Below are 20,024 nucleotides of genomic sequence, written 5' to 3'. Positions count from 1 at the left end.
GGGATCTGGAACGGATCCCCGTGAAAATGGAGGAACGACTGTATTCTCCCATCTGAACCTGACTTCTGTTTTGATACCTTCTAGGGAGGTCCTTCTCTCTGTCCTCCCACCTTCACAGGTAATTTTGGTGAGAACATGGGAGAAGGCCTTTTCCCTGGCTGTTCCCAGGCTCTGGAACTCATGTCCATGAGAGGTTAGATTAGTATGCACCTTGCTGTCTTTCTATAAGCAGTTAAAGACTTTTTTGCGTTTCAGCAAGCAGCATTGCTTAGGGGCAATGGGGCGTGCAAAATGTGCTGGATTTTCTATTTGCTGCTTTATTTTTTAAAATAGTTTTTGTTTTTAATAGGTTTTAATTCTTTGATAGTTTAATTACATTTGTAACTTTCGTATCCTGCAAAGTTTTACCTTGCATTTAACTAGTGTCACCTGCCTTGATTCACAAACTGGAAAAACATGATATGAAATTAATATAAAATAATAATAATAATAATAATAATAATAATAATAATAATAATAATAATGCTCCCTGGCTGGGAATTCTAAGTATCCCACCCTTAAATTGCAAATACCAGGATTTCAGAAGTATTCTATCCTTCTCCCAACCACTGTTTAGTTTTTATAAAATCTTGATGAAAAAAGCTTAAGACTATCAGTCTTAAGACTGCACACATTTTTGTTCCCTTTTTTTGGTTGGTCTAATAATAGTTTTACCAGAATATGGCTTTGGCACTCATCATCATAACCTTTATTAGGCATCTCAAAAACATAATACACAATTAAAATTATAACTAAAATTATTTACATAGATACTTTAAAATTCCTTCCTTATACAAGTTATTCTATGCACTACAGCTGTTCAAATTGTACCAAATTTTTGTTGCCTCCATTAGAAAATTTGACATCAATCGTGTAATCTGCTCATTACAATCCTCCAATAAATGCACTAGAGTTATATCCATTACACAGTAATTCATTTCCATCAGTTTCATTATCAATTTCTTTCTCGGTTTTTGATACAATGGGCAAAGAAAGACAATATGTTGTAGGGTATCTGGGGATGCTTCACAAAAACATAAACGGTTAGCAAATGGAATTTTCAAAAATCTCCCCTTAGTAACACAAGACGGATGGATGTTCAGTCTTGCAAAGAGGAAGGCTTTCCTCGCAGCCTGAAGGGACAATGATTGGAAATACTTTGGTATCTCACCACAACAGGGGGGGAATGCCAAATACAAAAGGGGAGCATACTCTGGGAGAGGTAGAATAAATTTTCTAATGTTCCCAACTCAAAAAAACAATCCTTAATTGTCTTGAAGCACTCCTGCTCCGTCAATAGGAGTAGAGAGTCCAAATTTAAACCCTTTAGTTTTAGATTATCTTCAAAGGTTTTTGACCACTTAGTATAATAGTTATCAGATAGAAGAAACCAGATTAAACTAGATCTATTTGGTCTATAATGAATTTTAAGCCAATATTTATACGCCATCAGCCAGGCTGTGGTCTCCAGTGAGTCCAAGCCAAGTTTGTCATATAACGTTAAATAATGAACACATGTCGGAATAGATAACAATTTCCTGCAGAACCGAGTTTGTAGATTTTCAACCTCCTTGTTAAAAGCTGTTGCCCATACAGATATACTATATAATATTAGAGGTCTAATTTTAGCTTTATAAATTTTCAGGGCTGCAAGGACATCTTGGTTTCCCTTCTTATAGTAAAAGGATTGTAGCGTTGCCAATGCTCTTTTCCCAGAATGAACAGCCTTTTCTCTCTGCTTTACCCAAAGACCATTGTAATGGAATAGAACACCCAAATATGTATACATTTTTACCTGTTCTATAGATTGATTATTCACTTTCCATTTCCTTAGAGTAAAACCTTTTGAAAATACCAAGACCTTTGATTTGTTAACATTTATCTGTAGGTGGAACCTTACACAATATTCACTAAATCTATTCAGGGCTCTCTTTAAGCCCACCTGAGTCAGCGACAATAATACAGTGTCATCAGCATATTGTAACACTAAAAGTGGGCGATTTCCTAACATAGGAGGGTGGGTATCAACCGATGACATGAAATTTGGAAGATCTGCCACAAATAAATTAAATAAATGAGGAGCTAGGACACAGCCTTGTCTTACACCTATTCCTGAATAGATAGGGTCAGTTAGATGACCACTATCAGTAAATTTTACCCTACAGCGATTGTTGGTATGAATTTGGCTCAAGAAAAACAGAAGTCTTGGATCTATACTTAAACTATCCAGTTTACTCCACAGTGTAGGTCGATGAATTAGATCAAATGCCGCTTTTAGATCAATGAACGCAGCATATAATTTCCCTTTAGGACTGGAAATATATTTATTAACGAGAAATGAGATAACAGTAATATGATCTATGGTAGACATGTGACCTCTGAAGCCCGCTTGTTCAGGTCCCAGAATGGCTTGAGTAGTCATCCAGCTTTGCAATTTCATTGCTAAATGACTGTCATATAATTTACCCACGATAGAAAGCAGGCTTATCGGGCGATAATTAGCTGGGTCTTGCTTATTACCTTTTTTAAAAATAGGAATAATTATTGAATCTTTCCAGCTTGCTGGAATCAGCCCCAAGTTGTTTAACAGGGCGAAAAGATTTGCCAAAGCTTTGGACCATAATTCTGAACCGTGTTTCAAAACCTCTGCCGTAATAGAATCATAACCCAGCGATTTAGCAGATTTTAGTTTAAGAATTAATTGATACACTTCATCTGGTGAAACAGGGCTCCAGATAATAGAAGGGTTTGTAATTACTACAGTATTTTCAGTTGATTGAGTTTGCATCTTGTTTGTAAAATACGATACCCAAATTTGGGGCGAAATGCCAGGACAAGATAAATTTGAGTCGTTATTCATATGGGCTTTGGCACTCATTTTAAAGGCTATTCAGCTACCTGTACTTCTTTAAAAATTAATCACTTGCTAATTCAAGAAAGGCTGTCAATTTTAGTTGACTATCTCCTTTTTAACCAGTTGACTGAGTAAATAGAGATTATATATAAATACATTTTATGTTACCAAAACCCTATAAATAATTTTAAAAGAAAAAAAATACTAGAGGAAGTGCAAAATAATTTACAAATTTAATAAACCAAAAATACTAAATTCTTAATGCTTGCTTTCTTTATGTATTACAGAAGCACACCAGAATTAAAATAGCTCTCAAATAAAGAAATATGCCTTTCTGACTGGTGCTCATGAAAAATGGGTTTCATTGTGCTTTGTTTTTGTGCAAACTTGCCTTGTGATATTTAATATGGTGCTTACTCCTGAGTAAGTGAAAATCAGACAGCAGTCTTAGCAGATTCATATACGGATCAGACTCATCCCTCCACATTCGCTGGGGTTAGGGGCACAAAAGCCCATGAATGTGGGAAACCTGTAAATAACAAAATCACTATGCTTTCACCTGAGAGAACACCTCTCTAGGAATCTCTAGTCCTTTAGTGCAACTCTGTGATCAACATCTGCCAGACACTGACCACAGAATTGCACTGGAGGAGCTACAAATGCTCTCTAGGTCCTCCATCACAACCTCTGGTTAAAGTTGACCACAGAGTTGCGCTGGAGGACCCAGATATTCCTAGAGAGAACATATTAATAAAAATATGTAAATAATCAAATCCACAAAAGTTAAAGCCGCAAATATGGAGGGATGAGTGTACACTGAATGAAGCTGGCAATTCTTCGGAATATAGGCATCCCTTAATAAAATTATTGGTTGGGGTTAATTGTGTTAGTGGTGTACCTTAAGTGATATGCAACTCTAACACTTCCTTTTCAAAAATACCCAGGATTTTCTAGATTGTGACATATACACTCAGACTTTTCAGAAATAAACATTTCTTTTAATTGGCAAATAGAACACATATTGCAGGTCATTAGTATTTAATTAAAAGACTATTAAGTTACAAATACATAAAAAACTGGCATTCAAATGGCAGTTCAGGGCACAAAATACAGTTCTTTTCCAGCTGTCATATTGGCAGATGATCATCTTCTAGCCTTCTAATGCACTCTAATGCTAAGAAATGACAACATAAATCTGTAACCGCTTTAAAAAAAAAAGGGGGGGGGTGCTGCATGAATGAAACCACTCATTCGATTTTTATGGGATTTGAACATTGGGGGGCTGGACAGCAAATATTTACTTCCAATATTTCTTTTATGCTCCACACACTTGGAGACTACCAGTGACTTGTTCAGAAACACTATTATGCAGAGGTACAGAACTTCACACCAAGCGGAAAGCTCATTGCTTATGGTCCAAAAGTTTATCCCATAAATTCTGACACATTAGTTAGGCTTAAATCAAAGCCCAGCATGCACTGAACCAAACCTGTAAAGAGAGGCAATGACATACAACAAAACAGCAAAATACATATATAGGCCTAAACTGAACATACTGCATGTGGAACTCCACTAGTGCAACAGGACTTTCTTCCCTTTCCCCAGACCTCAGGGACGTAGCCAGGATTTTGGGAGGGGGGGGGGTCCAGACTAAGTGCCACCATTATAATAGGGCTTGGGTGCAGCGGTGTGGCAGCACACACCATTCATTTTATCTAACGGAAGGGAGGGTCCGGACCCCAAGGAACCCCCCCGGCTACATCCCTGCAACCCTCCACACCACCTGAAAATATGTTCTGGTGAGATACCTATTGCTGCAAAGCAGGTTTTGAACATATACAAAGGGCTAAGGAGGCAAGTGGAATGGCTCCTGTGTTGCCGTTCTGCTGACAGAAGCATTGCCACCCATGCAACAATCCTAATGGAGCCTAACAATAATGCATATGTGTGAATGTATCTATATAGATACACACACACACACATATACTGGGTTGTTAAGTAAAACTGAAAACTGTGGGACTTAAGACAGCAATAGGTCACTGGGACCACTGTGGCTAAATTAGTCTGGGCCCAAGCCACTGTGTGTGTGTGAGAGAGAGAGAGGAGGGGGGGACTTTTGTGTGTATCACATACACTCACATCTTTTCTTCATTCTCCCTCCTTAACATGTATTTGCATTTATGAGGTACACCATTTATCTTCATTTACACTTACAACTGTATTAACAAGATACAGTTGTGTGTTAATGCAACTAAAAATGATAACAACAATCCATCATCACTTTTTTCCCCTCGCCTCTTATCCCACACAATCAAGTAGTGCTAGGAGAACACATGTTTTGGTTTTAAACACCATTCAGGGCAAAAAGCTTTCAGAGCTTTTTGTCCAGGACACCTTGTGCATACCATGCTGACAGCTTCCCTTCCCCCAAATGCTATTCTCCTGTAGAGTTAAGGCAGCACTGTTTCCTGATTATTACAAGTTTTTCTCAAATTACAACTCTGTCCCTTTTCAGCCTGCTTTGTATGGAATGTTGTTTTCCCACATGGATAATACTTCTGGATAGGGTGCAGGAACCATGTACAGAGGGAAGCACAGTGCAAGAATCTCCTTCACTCGCATCCACTTCTCTAACTCAAATGCACTGGTAGCCAGGTTGCAGCAGTCAGTCAGTCTCTCTAGCAAAGATATTATGAAAGAATACAGCAGTTTCCAGCTTTTCATATTTCCCTGAGGAAGTACCTGATAAGGTCCAAAATAATTTGGGACTATTCTGTTTCTTAAGAAGTCCATGTTAATATACTGGTTAGATCATTGTTTTTCTACTGTAAAGACAAAATGCTTGCCCATGGTACAAACCCTTTTTTGTCCCCAACATGGAACTATTACAGATGTAGGAAGCATGTTGCATTTGAGGTACAAAACGTGCTTATAAAAAGAAAAACCATGATTGAGATACCCATACCAACTAATTTCCATATGTCTTTGTAGAGTTGTACTTGCTTTATTTGTACTTTAACCTGCATCATTCAGATTTATGGCACCACTTTATAGCAAAAAAAAGAAACCAACTGAATATCTTGGTTGAAATAACTTTGTATCTCAAAAATATCAAGGAGTACCATTAAACACTACAATTTCTCATAAAAACTCAACTTTTGACCAAACATTATGCTGCTGATGCTAAGACTGAAATACCCTGCTCTTCTATCTGCATTGGAATGCAAGTGGCAGTGTGGAGAGACTATACCCAGAAAATTAGGGATTTCTCTCCCCTGAAAAGCAAATGCTGCAAAGCCTTCCTTAATGACTGCGTGGCATAGCACAAAAGGAGTCGGCCAATCAAAAATAAGAAATCTAGAAAAATGCTTTCAACCATGTAAAGGATTGTTGAAGGTGTCAATAGGAAGTCCACAGACCTTGATCATTGAACTGATCACTAAGTTCCAAGAAACCAGAGCAACACTTTTTTAAAAAACACACATACACACACACACACACAACATAACATGTAAAAAAAAAAAAAAAAAAAAAAAAAACAGCTGCCTAGAAGGCAGAGTTCCTTCATCTGTTAACACCAGATGAATAAAGTGCATAGCAACTATTGTAACAGTTCTTGGATAGTGAGAGAAAGAGAGAAAGAGAGAAAACACTTAGCAAGCCTCAGCAAGCTTGACACTTGTTATGTACATCTTGCTACAGGTGGCTTTTCTCTTTCTTTTGTTTTTCATTTCAACCTTTCAGCAACACCGTCTTGTGATTTACTTCAGACTTCAAATGGAATGTGCCGAGATTTCTGATTGTTGCCGTATGTAACTCTGGAAGCTTTTGTCCCCAATAGGATGTTCCCTAGAGAGTAAGCAGGAGAAAAATGTAAATCAAAAATCAGCACCATCAACTGAGTGGTATTTGCAGCCCCAACAATGTATGGGAGTACTTATTAATTCATTTATAGAGTATTTATACTCCACTCTTCAGCCACAAAGACTCTCAGAGTAGTTTACAGATTCTTAAATTGACAGCTCCCTGCCATCAGGTTTACAATCTAAAAAGACATGACACAAAAGGAGAAGGGAGTGGAAGTGGGGAAGGGGATCAGGTCCAGTAGATACTGACGGATTTTCTCTCCCTTCAACACCAGTTTGGTAGCAGTTAAAACTACAAGAATACAGCAATAAAATACACAGAGCAACCACTGTTGAATACAAAAGTCTCCAACTTTTTTTGTTACAGCTGAAGAGTGGTCCCAGCATAAGGTACAATCTAGACATAGGATGATCCCACCTTCTGACCAATTACACACTACTACTAGCCTAATTGTTGGAGTGAAAGAATGGAGATTCCACATGGACGAAAGTCCACTGTGTTATTCCTCTTGTCACTTGGGATTAAGTCAGTTTCATATCTCCCACACTGGATATTTCCCTAAACACTTCTCCTCAAGGTCCCATAAAGAGATTACCAAATTGGGTATGATGGACAGACATGCCAGTGCCCCCAAAACTAAATTCAGCCTCCTGCTAAAGCCATCAAAAGCCGTGATGAAAGAAAAAGGAATGGAGATACAAAATTAACACCCCATCACCAGGAGCAATCCCGGTACTAAGGGAAATCTATCAGAAAGCTGATCTGGTACCAAACACACCTGCATGTTGTTGACCAGGGATACATAAAAAAGGATTTGCAGTTTAAAAACAACAATTGGCCATCTCCTGGTTGACAACAGCATGAACACACTGGAACAACTGAAAAACAAGTTCCAGTTGACTCAAGTCATTCAACAAAACAATGAATTTCTTAAAATCAAAGAATCAGCCAATCAACCAAGCTAGATGAAAACACCATTCATTATTTGGGAAAACAAAAACATGTGATGGAATCAACTCCTATTTTAGTACTGCATAAGACCAAACCAAACTTACTGGCTTCCATATTTTGTCTTCTTGAATTTATCTCTCTTGTACTGGGCATGCTCTTGCTCCAAGTTTTTAACACTAGCAACAATCTGCTTTAGTGTCTTGTAGGTCTCCCGAGGGTCATCAATGACAAATGTTGAATACTCTTCCTGCTCTGGCCCATCATACACAGATCTACTGCCACAAGCCTCTATGAAAAAGGAAGGATTGGGGAGGGGGGGATAGTATTCATGACATTAATGTAAGTTTAGACACTTAGGTAATAACAAGTCTTTTTCCAACCAATAACAAAAGTCCAAAATCCAGTGTTTAAAAATGGCTGCTCAAGTGCCTCTGAAAGCTCCCAAGTGGGATGTGAGTATCATATTCCTCTCTATTTGACTGTAGCACATGGTATTTAGAGATGAACTGCTTCTGAAAAGAGAGGTTCCATTTAGCTACCATGGATAAGAAAAACGTAATGAAAGATGTAACCTCCATGGATTTGTCTAGTTCTCCTTGAAAGCTATCTAAGGGGTCAGATAGATGGGCCAAATAGAGCCGCTTCTGGCCGCTTCAGGGGTGCAGCTGGAAATTGCTCTGAGGCCACCTAAGGCGACTCAAAGCTGGCCAGAAAAGGAAAAGCAAAAAGCCACTCCTGGCTGGCAGTCCATTCAAGAAGCAACAGGCTTCGGGGCTGTGGCAGCTGTTGCCTCAGTCCTGAACAGGCCACAAGGAGTGGCTTTTTGTTGCTTCTGGCCAGCTTCCAGCCACCTTAGGTGGCTTCAGAGCAGTTTCCAGCCACACCCTCGAAATGGCCAGAACCCACTCTATTTGGCTCATCTGTCTGACCCTAGATAGCTTTAAAGGAGAACTAGGCAGTCTTAGAGCGGCTTCCGGTTGTGTCCAGGCATGAATCGTCTGCACACCACACTCCCGAAGTGGCCAGAAGCTGCTCTATTTGGCCTGTTTGTTTTGGGCCTAAGATAAAAGCCATCAAAAAACAATGTGGAGATGTATCATATATATTTGACTACATGTATAAGTCGAGGACATGTTTTAGGGCCAGATTTATGGATTTTAATATGATCCATGGATATGTCTAGAGAGTAAAATGTATGGGTGTGTAACAAAGGATGTAAATGACAAAGCAAAAGAAAACAATGCCAAATAACTGGTCTTGCTTTTCTTGCTTTTTATGTAACATTTATCTAACAAAGAGGAGATATGGGGGTATTAAGATGAGAGGTGTGGAATTCAAGTGTATGTTAACTCACTGCCTTTCCCATGGTCCAGATGTGAACCCTCATCCCTGTTTGAATTGGGGGTAAAGGTTCCAGTGGTGCCAATGGGTGCCCCAATGTGGTAGCTATTTAGTAAAGAGGGAGGGAAGATTGGCAAGGGCAGCCACACAATTAACTTCATACCTAGTTTGGGCCTAAGAGTACATAAGTACTCATATGTATATGAAGCAAGACTGTCTCTTTATTGGCAAAGGACTTTGACTTATTCAAACCAGGGATAAAAAGGCAAAGGGATGGGTGGCTCAGAAATGGAATGAGAGATCATAGGTTTAAAATTACAAGGGGTCAGAGTAGGTTTAAATATATCTGACCCTACTGGCTTACATCCTACAAAGTTATATTTATATTCTAGCTTAGAATAACTTGACCCTTCCCTTTGCTGAAGCAAGTCTGGCAAAGTGTAGTTCAAAATAGTTGTCTAGCTTGCCAAGAAACACAGAAGTCATATGTTGCTCCCTCCTGCTTTTACATTAATTGAATACTCCATCTGTCCAACACTCAAATTTCATTGATGAATCTGGAAAAGTGGCCTATTAAAACCTTAACGAATTAGTGAGAAATCTCAATGTGCTACTGGGTAAGAGAACTCTGTCCAATAAAAATCCCATTTAGTCACCTCTTAATTTATTAGTTACTTTGATTTAGCATCAATGTCTACTTGCTGATTCTGAACGAACTACAAGCAGTGTATAAATGGACATAGGATTCTGTAGTTAAATACAAAGACAGTAACATGACATGGAGAAAAAAGATGTTGTAGTAATGCATTAAAATACTATATAATTGCCTTCAAGGAACCTGAAAAAATTGCCTATTGCCTAGGTTCTCAAATGGTGGGCGTGCCCCCCCCCAGGGGTGTGAGACAGTATCTCCAGAGGGGTGGCATTCTCAGGTATTGATTAACTGACCCTCCAGAGAAGGGAGGTGTAGGAACACTTTTTCAACATCCCTTTCAGCTTCCACATAGACCACATAGCATGGAATAAGAGAGGCAGAGAAGATAGTGTCAGGGTGTAGTAGGGAAACTTGGAGCAAAGTTTGCTGCCCCCCCTTCCTTCTCCTTTGCTCTTTCCAAAGAGAAAATCCATTGGCAGGTGGCAGTTCAGCTTTTGGAAGGAGCAAAGTTAACCTTTTCCTTCCCCTTTGCTCTTTCCCAAAAATCCTTCACCTGTGTCTTTGGAAAGAGCAAAGTGAAAACCCTTCTCTTCCCCTTTGATTTTTTCAAAGGCAAACTCTATCAGCTGGTGGTGTTTCACATTTCGAAAGGAACAAAGTTAACCCTTTCCTTTCCCTTTGCTTTTTCCAAAGGCAAAATTCAGTGGCTGTTGGCAGTTCAGCTTTCAGAAGTTAACCCTCTCCTTCCCCCTTGCACTTTTCAAAGGGAAAATCCTACTTTTGTGTCTTTTTCCTTTCCTTTTGTTTTTTTCCAAAGGCAAAATCCATCAGCTGGTGGGGTTTCAGGTTTTGGAAGGAACAAAGGCGGGTTACAAATGGCCCTCAAGGGGCCGTTTTCCCGCCGCCATTCGCTGCATAGGGAAGCCCCAGCAGCCAGACTACGAGGCTTCCCCGTGCAGCGAAAAAGGAGCGCCGAAATGGCGCTCCTTTTTGAAACGCGGAAGTGGCGGCGTGAGGGGCAGAGCGTGCCTTCACGGTCACTTCCGCCACGACACGTCTGGATGCACAACGTCCAAGATGTCAAAATGGCGGCGCCCATGTGGATGGGCGCCGCCATTTACAATGCGCTCCACGCGTACTGGGAAGAAGGGCCATGAGGAAGGTAAGAACCTTCCTAACCCTAATACGGCCCTTCCTAACCCTAGTACGCGCAGAGCGCGTACTTTATGGCGGTTTGTAACCCGCCAAAGTTAAAACCCTTTCCTTTTGCTCTTTCCAAAAGTATGTGTCTCGCATCAAGTATGTTATTTCCTTATAAAATGTTAAAATATAATTATACATAAATGTGTGAATCAAAATAAGCACACTAAAAACAGTATTTTTATTGATATTCTGTCGAGTGGGAGGGTTCCTGACATGCAATGAAAATATAAAGGGGGGCCTATGAGGAAAAGGTTTGAGAACCACTGGCCTGTTGACATTTATATACGCAAGTTTACACGAAGATGTAGGATAGTCTGAAGGAAGAGATTGTTTAAAACAATGTTTTCTTTTAAAATAATTTGTGCATACAAAGGAACAATTCATTTGCATACCCACCTTGCATTTTCTCCAGTTTAGTCATATACAAAACGAATAAGGAATAGATGCGTTCAGTTTCTCTGTCTCCATCTATGTCTAACTGTATATTTGCTGGTAGGCCCCTACAGAATCATTTAGAGATAATTAAGTAACTCAGCAATGTTTTTCCACTGTGATCTAAGAGGACTTTTGATTAACAGAACAACAGTAAAAAATGAAACAATATATTATAGAAAAATCATCTGTTTTAACAATACAGATTCATTAAAACCAATAAACAAACTGACTTTAGGGAATGGAATATTTAAAATGAAGAGACATTCCAAAACTGAACCATAGATATGTATATGGAGAATATTCAATTGCCAATGGTATGTTAAAAAGAAGGTATCCTTTGACATCAGATTGTAAAAGGTTTACATTTTGAACAATTTTTGTTAATGATTAGCTCAGAGTCTCACTTTGAGTGATGGATTAATTATGCAGTATGCATATTAATAAACTAATAGTTCAAGAATAATTTTTGATGATGCACTATGCATTGTGGCACTGACTTAGGCTGCATCCACACTGTAGAAATAATCCATTTTGACACCACTTTAACTGTCATGGCTCAATGTCATGGGAACTGTAGTTTGTTTTGACACCAGAGCTTTCTGACAGAGAAGGTTGAATGTCTAATAAAAGTACAGTTCCCAGAATTCCATAGCACTGAGCCATGGCAATTAAAGTTGCATCCAACTGGATTATTTCTGCAGTGTAGATGCAGTGCTTGAGGAGGTATCACTTCTTGAACAAGAGAGGAGGAATACCTTTTTGAAGACTGTGCAATTTTGTATTTATGGTATTTATTTATTGTAAATATATTTATAAATTAGATTAAAATCTCCTTCCCAATTAGGCATTTTTTTTACCAGGGAGGTCTGTATGGTGAATCAATGTGATTAACCAATCTAATAGCACTGTAGCCATAACAATATAGAAATCAAATAATAAGACTTGTAAGCCTGTCTTGCATTACAAAGTCACCAGGTATGTAGATGTTGGAATGAAAAAAAAGGCTGAGTATATTACGAGGAAGTATTTTATCACATACTGACACAGACTTGCTTCTCTTCACATAGCAGCAGTTTCTAGGCTTTAATCATCTGCAGCCACACATTTCATCATCAGCAATCTTAAGAGCAAAATTTAGAACAGGAAACATCCTAGAAAGTCCTTACCCAGTGCAGGGAGTACAGCCAGGGGTATTATCGGCTGTAGCTTTACAGCACAGCCAGTGCCCATTAAGGTATGCAGAGGGGTGGTAGACAGTGAGACGCTTCTTATTACACTGACTAACTTTGGTGAGGATATCAATCCAGTCCTTGGCCTCAACACAGTTATTTGCCTGGATGTACAGGACTCTTTCAGGCTGAATTACTTGGAACATCTGAAAGACACACAGAGAAAAAGAGACTCAATGATTAGAAGGCAAGACCACTTAAAAACTATGTTTACAGAGAGAAGCTTTAGAGGTACACATTTTAGTCTTTGGGTTAAGTACCAAAAGCTCAGTGGGTTAAGTACCAAACTCACGCCATGGGATTATAGATTTAAATCCGCAACTCTTTGTAAGAAGTGATAAGAGTACACTTCACAGCAATAATTGAAAGCCAGTGGGTTTGTGTAGTTGGAGTGCTGAACTTAATCCAGAGGAATCTCAGTTTACAACCTTCCTCATGAAGCCATGAAATTTGTGACTTTAGGCCTGTGAGCTTAATCCCAAAGAGCTTCTGTAAGGATAAAATAAAACAATCTCCATCTGTACTCCCTAATGTAATGGTAGGAATATAAACGTAAGAACAAAAAATCGAAAGAACAAGCTCCCTATATTTCCTGCTCCATATAATTAAAGTATAAAAGCCTGATGTTCTGTTAAAGCAGAATTGTGTGTGTTTATATGTGCCTTTGAGTTGCCTGGCAACTTATTTCATAGGGTTTTCTTAAGTAAGTAATATTGTATTCAGGTGTGGTTTTGCTGGTTCCTTCCTCTGAATTATAGCCCACAGTCCCTGGTGTTCATCGGTGATCCCCCATTCAAGTCCTAACCAGAACTGACCCTGCTTAGCTTCCAGGGTCACAGGGGATCTTGTGCCTTTAAGGTATTGAGGCAGTATGAAAGTCTGATATACTAAAACTTATAAATATGACCCTCAGAAATGCAATTTTAATACAAAATGTATCTATATTTCTTCTTATTTAATTATCCTTTTTTAGGGATGGACTTTATTTTTATTTCATTTATGTAAATCAATATTACAACTTTTTACCATGGTAATCTAAATAATTACACATTTTTTTAATTAGAAAATATATAAAAGCAATTAGACTAAAACAGTAGTGGTACAGTACTTTGAATTACACAACAGGCTTCTACACAAAAAAAATATAGGCAATTGTGCTTACATATCCTTTAAAACATATCTGTTTTTTAATTGTGTATTTTATGGAACTTATCCCAGCAATCTTGTAAAAATAGATGCAGAAAATTCCCAAATGTAAACTTGTACCTCATTACTTATGTATGCAGGGAGAAGTGACACTATTCTGTATTACCTGGGAACATACTACAAACTGTAATAAGAAATGACCAAAACAGAATAATCTTATTTATATTCTGCAGCATGTTGCAGGATGTTTGTCTCCCAAGGCGAAATCACTTGCATTTACCCCTGGGAAGCAGACACTATTTTCACAAGTCGCTATAATTTAAAGAAACAGTTAAACAAAATCCAGTTATAATGAACATAATAATCAGTAGGAAATAAGAACTGTATGTATGCTGCCAATAGTTGAATTTTTCATACTTCTGTCAAAACATGCTGCATTTTTGGCTATCTTCACTTCTAAGGCTAAAAGACAAACTATAGCTACATTCTCAGGATAATGGACAGGGCGTGTAGGAAGTGCCTCTTCCATACAAGAACTGACCATAAATGGCTATTGAAGCCATACTATCTTAAATATAAAAAAGGCAGGAGGGAATCTGCTTACATTTTTCATTTTGAAGGACTCCTCCTCTAATTTTTCTACTGCCAGAATGTTTTCAATTGGAATGCTGCATAATGGATGATCACCTGCAATGAGCAATTACAGAAAGAGAAGGTTGTTTAAAACTGTCCAGAAACTTGCACTGATTCCATGACTGTCAGAGGAACTAAGGAGTATTTCAGTGAGCAAACAGCAATGAAACACCCCAAATGTCTTTAAAATAGTAAAACAAACAAACAAACCCAGAACAACTGTGTAATGTATATAGCACAAAAACACACTGAAAGAGGTTTTTATCTGCTTATTTTTTCACATGTCATTGCCAAGATCATGCCAATAGATTGTAAGCCTGAGGGCAGGGAACTGTCTGATTAAAAATATTATTGTAAGCCGCCCTGAGAGCCATTAGGGCTGAAGGGCGGGATATAAATACCTAAATAAATAAATAAATAAATAAATAGTGCATTTTATCCCATCATAAAATTTAAAAGTAGTAAACAGTCTTTAGAAAATTGATTTTCTGGTGCATTTTTCTGATTTTGAATGTTTTTAGTATTAAAAAGAAAAGGAAAGGGGGGAGTCTTTAAGACCTAATTGATTTCAGCATGAGATATCACAAATTATACATTATTCCTCCTGCTCAGATGCACTGATGTAAATACCAATCCTCAGATACAATAAATATACTGTCACGGCAGTTGTGGAGATTGGATCACTGTGAAATGGGATACAGAAAAGGACAATTCTCAGGAAGGTCATAAACCTTTAAAGAGCATAACATAAACATTCTGGCATCTATTGGCTGATACTGATGCTTTGCTTGTTGGTAAGTTATTCTTAAAATAGAAAGGGTGGAATAATACCTTTGCTCTTCTGATAAGTAAATTCATGGTTAGTGAGTCGAAACCATCTCTTCTTGAAGTTCTTCATACCAAATCGTTTCCTGCCTTGAGCCCTCTTTATCATAAACCTATTGCAAATGAGATCACAGCTGTATTACACAAGTTTATTCCCTAGCAGTGAGCAATGTAATGTGTTCTCAGAGACAAGCAAACAGTGAGAAATAGGGAACCAAGAAGAAGCACAGAACAGAATGAATTTAGTCAATCTTGGCTAACTCGGTTCAGCTTTAGGATGATGGTACCTACTCCTTACAGTTCACTGCTGTAACTATATCATGTCTGATTGCTTGCAGAGGGTAAGGACCTTCCTTTCAAATTAGGGCTTTAAACACAAAGATGATTAGAAGTTTCTTTCCTCATAAAGGAAGAGACTTATGTGGGGGGGGGGGGGGGGAATCCAGCATGTGTTCCTCCATATACTGTACTTTGTGAGAGGCACCACTGCACACATCTTACAACATGTGTATACTATAATTTTCACTATGCATTTCACAACAAAGGCTGATTATAACAGAAAAAATGATTTATGTAACCTCTATGGACTGATTACCCGAAAGAAAATAGAATTTAAATGTAATTATTGCTGTGTGCCTTAAAGTGGTGTCTAACTTATGGTGACCCTCACGTGAACTTATCACTGGGTTTTCTTGGCAAAATTTGTTCAGAGGAGATTTTCCTTTGTCTTTCTCTGAAGCCAAGAGAATGTGTCTTGCCCAAGATCACCCAGTAGAGCTTACGTGGCCGAGCAGGGATTCAAACCCTGGTCTCCTAGAGTTCTAGTCCAGTGCTCAAACCAAAGAAATTCCCAGCTATCAACCAATAGGTGTACTGGTGTTTAAGCGCACAGAATCGAATTAACAGCTGTTCTGGAAAGGAGGCCATAGTTTGTATTCACAGCATTTACAATGAGGTCTTCCAATTAAATGTCTAAGGAGAGGACATTTCATGATTGGAGGTAATCTTGGTAAAACATGTCTGTCATCTCATGTAATTGGGTTTGGTGCACAAATTCAATGGTCCTGAAGATAATCTCAGCAGTTTCTCACAGGTAATTTAAGATGCCATTTAAGGAATTGTTGGTAAAAAGAGAGCATGGTTTATCCACAGATTTCTAAAGAAAACCAATACGGTTATAGTGTATTAGGTTCCAGAAAAAATACATACTAAAGATAAGTATTACCTAAGGCAGACATGGCATAAACTGTGAGGCAATGGAAAGTGTAGGGCTTAAATTCTCAAGTCCAACAGACAAAACATTGGGGAACACCAACAGCCAAAACATCTATAAGCCTCTGAAGTCTAATGTGCACTGCAGAAACAATGCAGTTTGACACCCCTTTAACTGCCATGGCTCAATGCTATGGAATCTTTTGATTCACAATTTTGTGAGCTTTCTCTTTCAGAGAGCTCTTGTGACACAACAAACTACAAATCCCAGGGTTCCATAACCTTCAGCGATGGAAGTTAAAGTGGTGTCAAACGACATTATTTCTGCAGTGCAGATCAGACCTGAGTTAAAGAATATCCAAGATGACAGAACTGGAAACTGCCCTATTGCTGAGAAACAGGCCCTACTAGAGCACTGTACAGTACTTTAATATGTTATGACATAGGAGAAAGCAGAAAGTTAACTGTGCTCTGAAGGTTCCACCTACAGGTTGAGTGTCCCTTATCTGGAATTCCGAAATCTGATATACTCCGAAAACCAAAACGTTTTTCATGGGTGACTGAGATACTGACACCTTTGCTTTCTGATGGTTCAGTATACACAAATTTTATTTCATGCACAAAATTATTTTAAAATATTGTATAAAATTATCTTCAAGCTATGTGTATAAGGTGTATATGAAACATAAAGGAATTTTGTGTTTAGCTTGAGTCCCATCTTCATTACATACGTACATGCAAATACAGGTTTTCCAAAATCCGAAACACTTATGGTCTCAAGTATTTCAGATATGTGCCACTACCACAAATTTATGTTTAGTTTACAACATTTTGTATATTTTCTCAGTATAACTTAATCCAAAATCAAGAATTAAAAGCTCATTTCAGTTGTAGTAGCAGCTGTATTGTTTTCATAAGAATTAAAAACATTTATAACCACATTTGGGATAATCAGATAGCTAGCTGTACATTGTATTAAACTAAGACTTGATTTAGGTGATTTTCTGGAAGGTATTATGTGGATGTAATTTGCCATCTCCCTTTTGAAAAGAAGCAGATAGGCAATAGACCATTTGTTCAGTGCATGAGGCCTATTCTATGCCAGTTTAGAAAAACAAAAAGAGAAACCACAAATATTTCAGAGACTATATACATCAGTATTACTAGTTTATTTAGTGAATTACCAGCCTCTTCCCTTTGGTATGCAGACATGAGGAGGAGGGAGAGGGCATACAGAAAACATATAAACTACTGAAACAATTACTGTACATGAAATACAATCACAGTCATAACTTTTTCCAACACTTACTCTTGAATGAACCCCATCTCTTCTGCTTGAGAAGTACTACTAAAATTGAACTGAAACATCCCAATGAAATTTTAAGAACTTGTAAAAGAATGTTGAAAGACCTCAGAGGAGGCACCTTCACCAGGAATAAATATACACACACTCCAGTAGCTGCTGATGCAATACACTGTGAAGTGTCCCTATTTGTTTTTCAGCCATACTGTATGGATGTTAACCACAGCTTAATTCCTTTCCATGAATCAAGTCAGACACACTCTCTCGATAGGAAAGGAGGGCACACTGTTGGCAGGTAGCTATGGCTAAATGCCAACTGCCTTTACCATCTTACCTGCATGAACTATTATCATCAACTTTCTTTACTGTTAGTTTAAGAGTCCTTAAAACAGCAGGCCAAGCAAGAAGAGACAGAAAAAAATCAGACAGAGGCAAAAGAATGACAGATATAGAAATGTCACATTTAAGAGTTAAGAGGGAATGATTACAAAATCATATGTATTTATTTTTTAAAGTAAAAGAAAGTGAAAATAATTTGAAAAGCAGCACACTTTTAGATGGTAGACCAAATACAGAAGTATTATTAAAATGAATTATATTGAGAAGCCGGCAGGCTTTTTACCTTGAACCCACTTATATTTAGTGTTTCATGACTCAGGAAATGTTTTTGGTGAAAACAAATTTGCTTGCTTTTTCAGTGATGATCATTCTCTTGAAGGTACATGCAATGCTTTCTAATTTGACAGCATTTGCACTTATAGTTTTTCTGTTTTTAAAATGGAAGTTTATATACAGGATGAACTTTCTGGCAACCCATTTGCTACTTTACTACAAGGAGATGCTGCTGAACCATTTACTTTTTGAATGCATTTAAAAATATATATTATATACTCACCCTTCCTTTAGTAGTATTGGTTGCTCTATACTCTTGTGATCTCTTCTTCCAGAAGATGAAATCAAATCTAAGAACTTTGGAAGTGAAACAATTAATATATATGAAATAAAGATTTGGCAGAGATCACATACAATTGTTCCTATAGGCAGAAATGATAAAGTATGAATGGAAATGCTTGAATTTTAAAATATTATTTGTCAATTAATGAGTAATATATTTAAATCTTTTTTTGTAAATAAATAAAGAATTTCACGTTTAAATTAAATGAGAACAGGATCAAACTTCAGAATGACCTTAATAGATTAAAAAGCTGGGCCAAAGCTAACAAAATGAATTTCAACACAGAGAAATGTAAAGTTTCCACACTTCGGCAGAAAAATGAAATGCACAGATATAGGATGGGTGACACCTGGGGGAATGAGACTACATGGGAAAGGGATCTGGGAGTTCAAGTAGACCACAAATTGAACATGAGTCAAGAGTGCGATGCGGCAGCAAACAAGGCCAATGCAATTTTAGGCTGCATCAATAGAAGTATAGTGTCTAGATCAAGGGAAGTAATAATCCCACTCTATTCTGCTCTGGTCAAGCCCCACTTGGAATATTGTGCCAGTTCTGGGCACCACAATTTAAAAAGGATGTTGAGAAACTGGAGTGTGTCCAAAGGAGGGCGACCAAAATTGTGAAGGATCTGGAAACCATGTCCTATGAGGAATGACTTAGGGAGCTGGGGATGTTTAGCCTGGAGAAGAAAAGGTTAAGAGGTAATATGATAGATATGATAGCCCTGTTTAAATACTTGAAGGGATGTCATATTGAGGAGGGAGCAAGCTTGTTTTCTGCTACTCCAGAGACTAGGACCCGGAGCAATGGATGCAAGCTCCAGGAAAAGAGATTCCACCTCAACATTAGGAAGAACTTCCTGACAGTAAGGGCTGTTCAACAGTGGAACAAACTCCCTTGGAGTGTAGGGGAATCTCCTTCCTTAGAGGTTTTTAAACAGAGGCTGGATGGCCATCTGTCAGGGATGCCTTTGATTTAGATTTCCTACATGGCAGGAGGTTGGACTGGATGGCCCTTGCGGTGTCTTCCAACTCTATGATTCTATGAATCTTTGAGTCTTATTATACCGAATCATACTGTGGATCTGACATGTCACTGACCCTTTAATTGAAAAAAAATTATTATTTTGGACCATGACTCCCAATTCACCTTCCTTTCGTGGTTATTAGTGGGGATCCTGGTAGATGTCCAAAAAAGTAATCTTCCAAAGCTCTGTCTGTAATTCCTCCCTCTAGTAATGTCAAAGAAACATACACGGACAGTCTATCATTCTCTTTCCTAACACTTCTTTTAGATGTTCTGTTGCTTGTAGTTGCTGTGGATCCAGTGACTACTGTCAGGCTGGGCAGAAAGGACCTAAAGGCTTGTCTTCC

At 38.2% G+C, this 20,024-nt stretch overlaps 1 protein-coding gene across 1 annotated transcript in view; it reads right to left on the bottom strand.

The window, feature by feature from the left end:
* Window positions 1-6,414: 6,414 nt before the first annotated feature.
* The window catches only part of RASA3 (RAS p21 protein activator 3), a 157,731-nt gene continuing 144,121 nt past the window's right edge, over window positions 6,415-20,024 (bottom strand). Inside the window, exons 18-24 of the mRNA XM_042459711.1 lie at window positions 18,589-18,662; window positions 15,185-15,291; window positions 14,325-14,407; window positions 12,512-12,720; window positions 11,307-11,410; window positions 7,816-7,999; window positions 6,415-6,742 (exon numbers count right to left, since the gene is read on the bottom strand). Coding sequence (XP_042315645.1) covers window positions 6,667-6,742; window positions 7,816-7,999; window positions 11,307-11,410; window positions 12,512-12,720; window positions 14,325-14,407; window positions 15,185-15,291; window positions 18,589-18,662 — 837 coding nt within the window. The 3' untranslated portion in view covers window positions 6,415-6,666. The remainder of the gene's footprint in view (window positions 6,743-7,815; window positions 8,000-11,306; window positions 11,411-12,511; window positions 12,721-14,324; window positions 14,408-15,184; window positions 15,292-18,588; window positions 18,663-20,024) is intronic.

This window comes from Sceloporus undulatus, chromosome 3 (genome assembly GCF_019175285.1).
Source record: "Sceloporus undulatus isolate JIND9_A2432 ecotype Alabama chromosome 3, SceUnd_v1.1, whole genome shotgun sequence".
In the NCBI taxonomy this organism is placed as follows: Eukaryota; Metazoa; Chordata; class Lepidosauria; order Squamata; family Phrynosomatidae; genus Sceloporus; species Sceloporus undulatus.
This window is presented reverse-complemented; position numbering and strand designations above follow the sequence as displayed.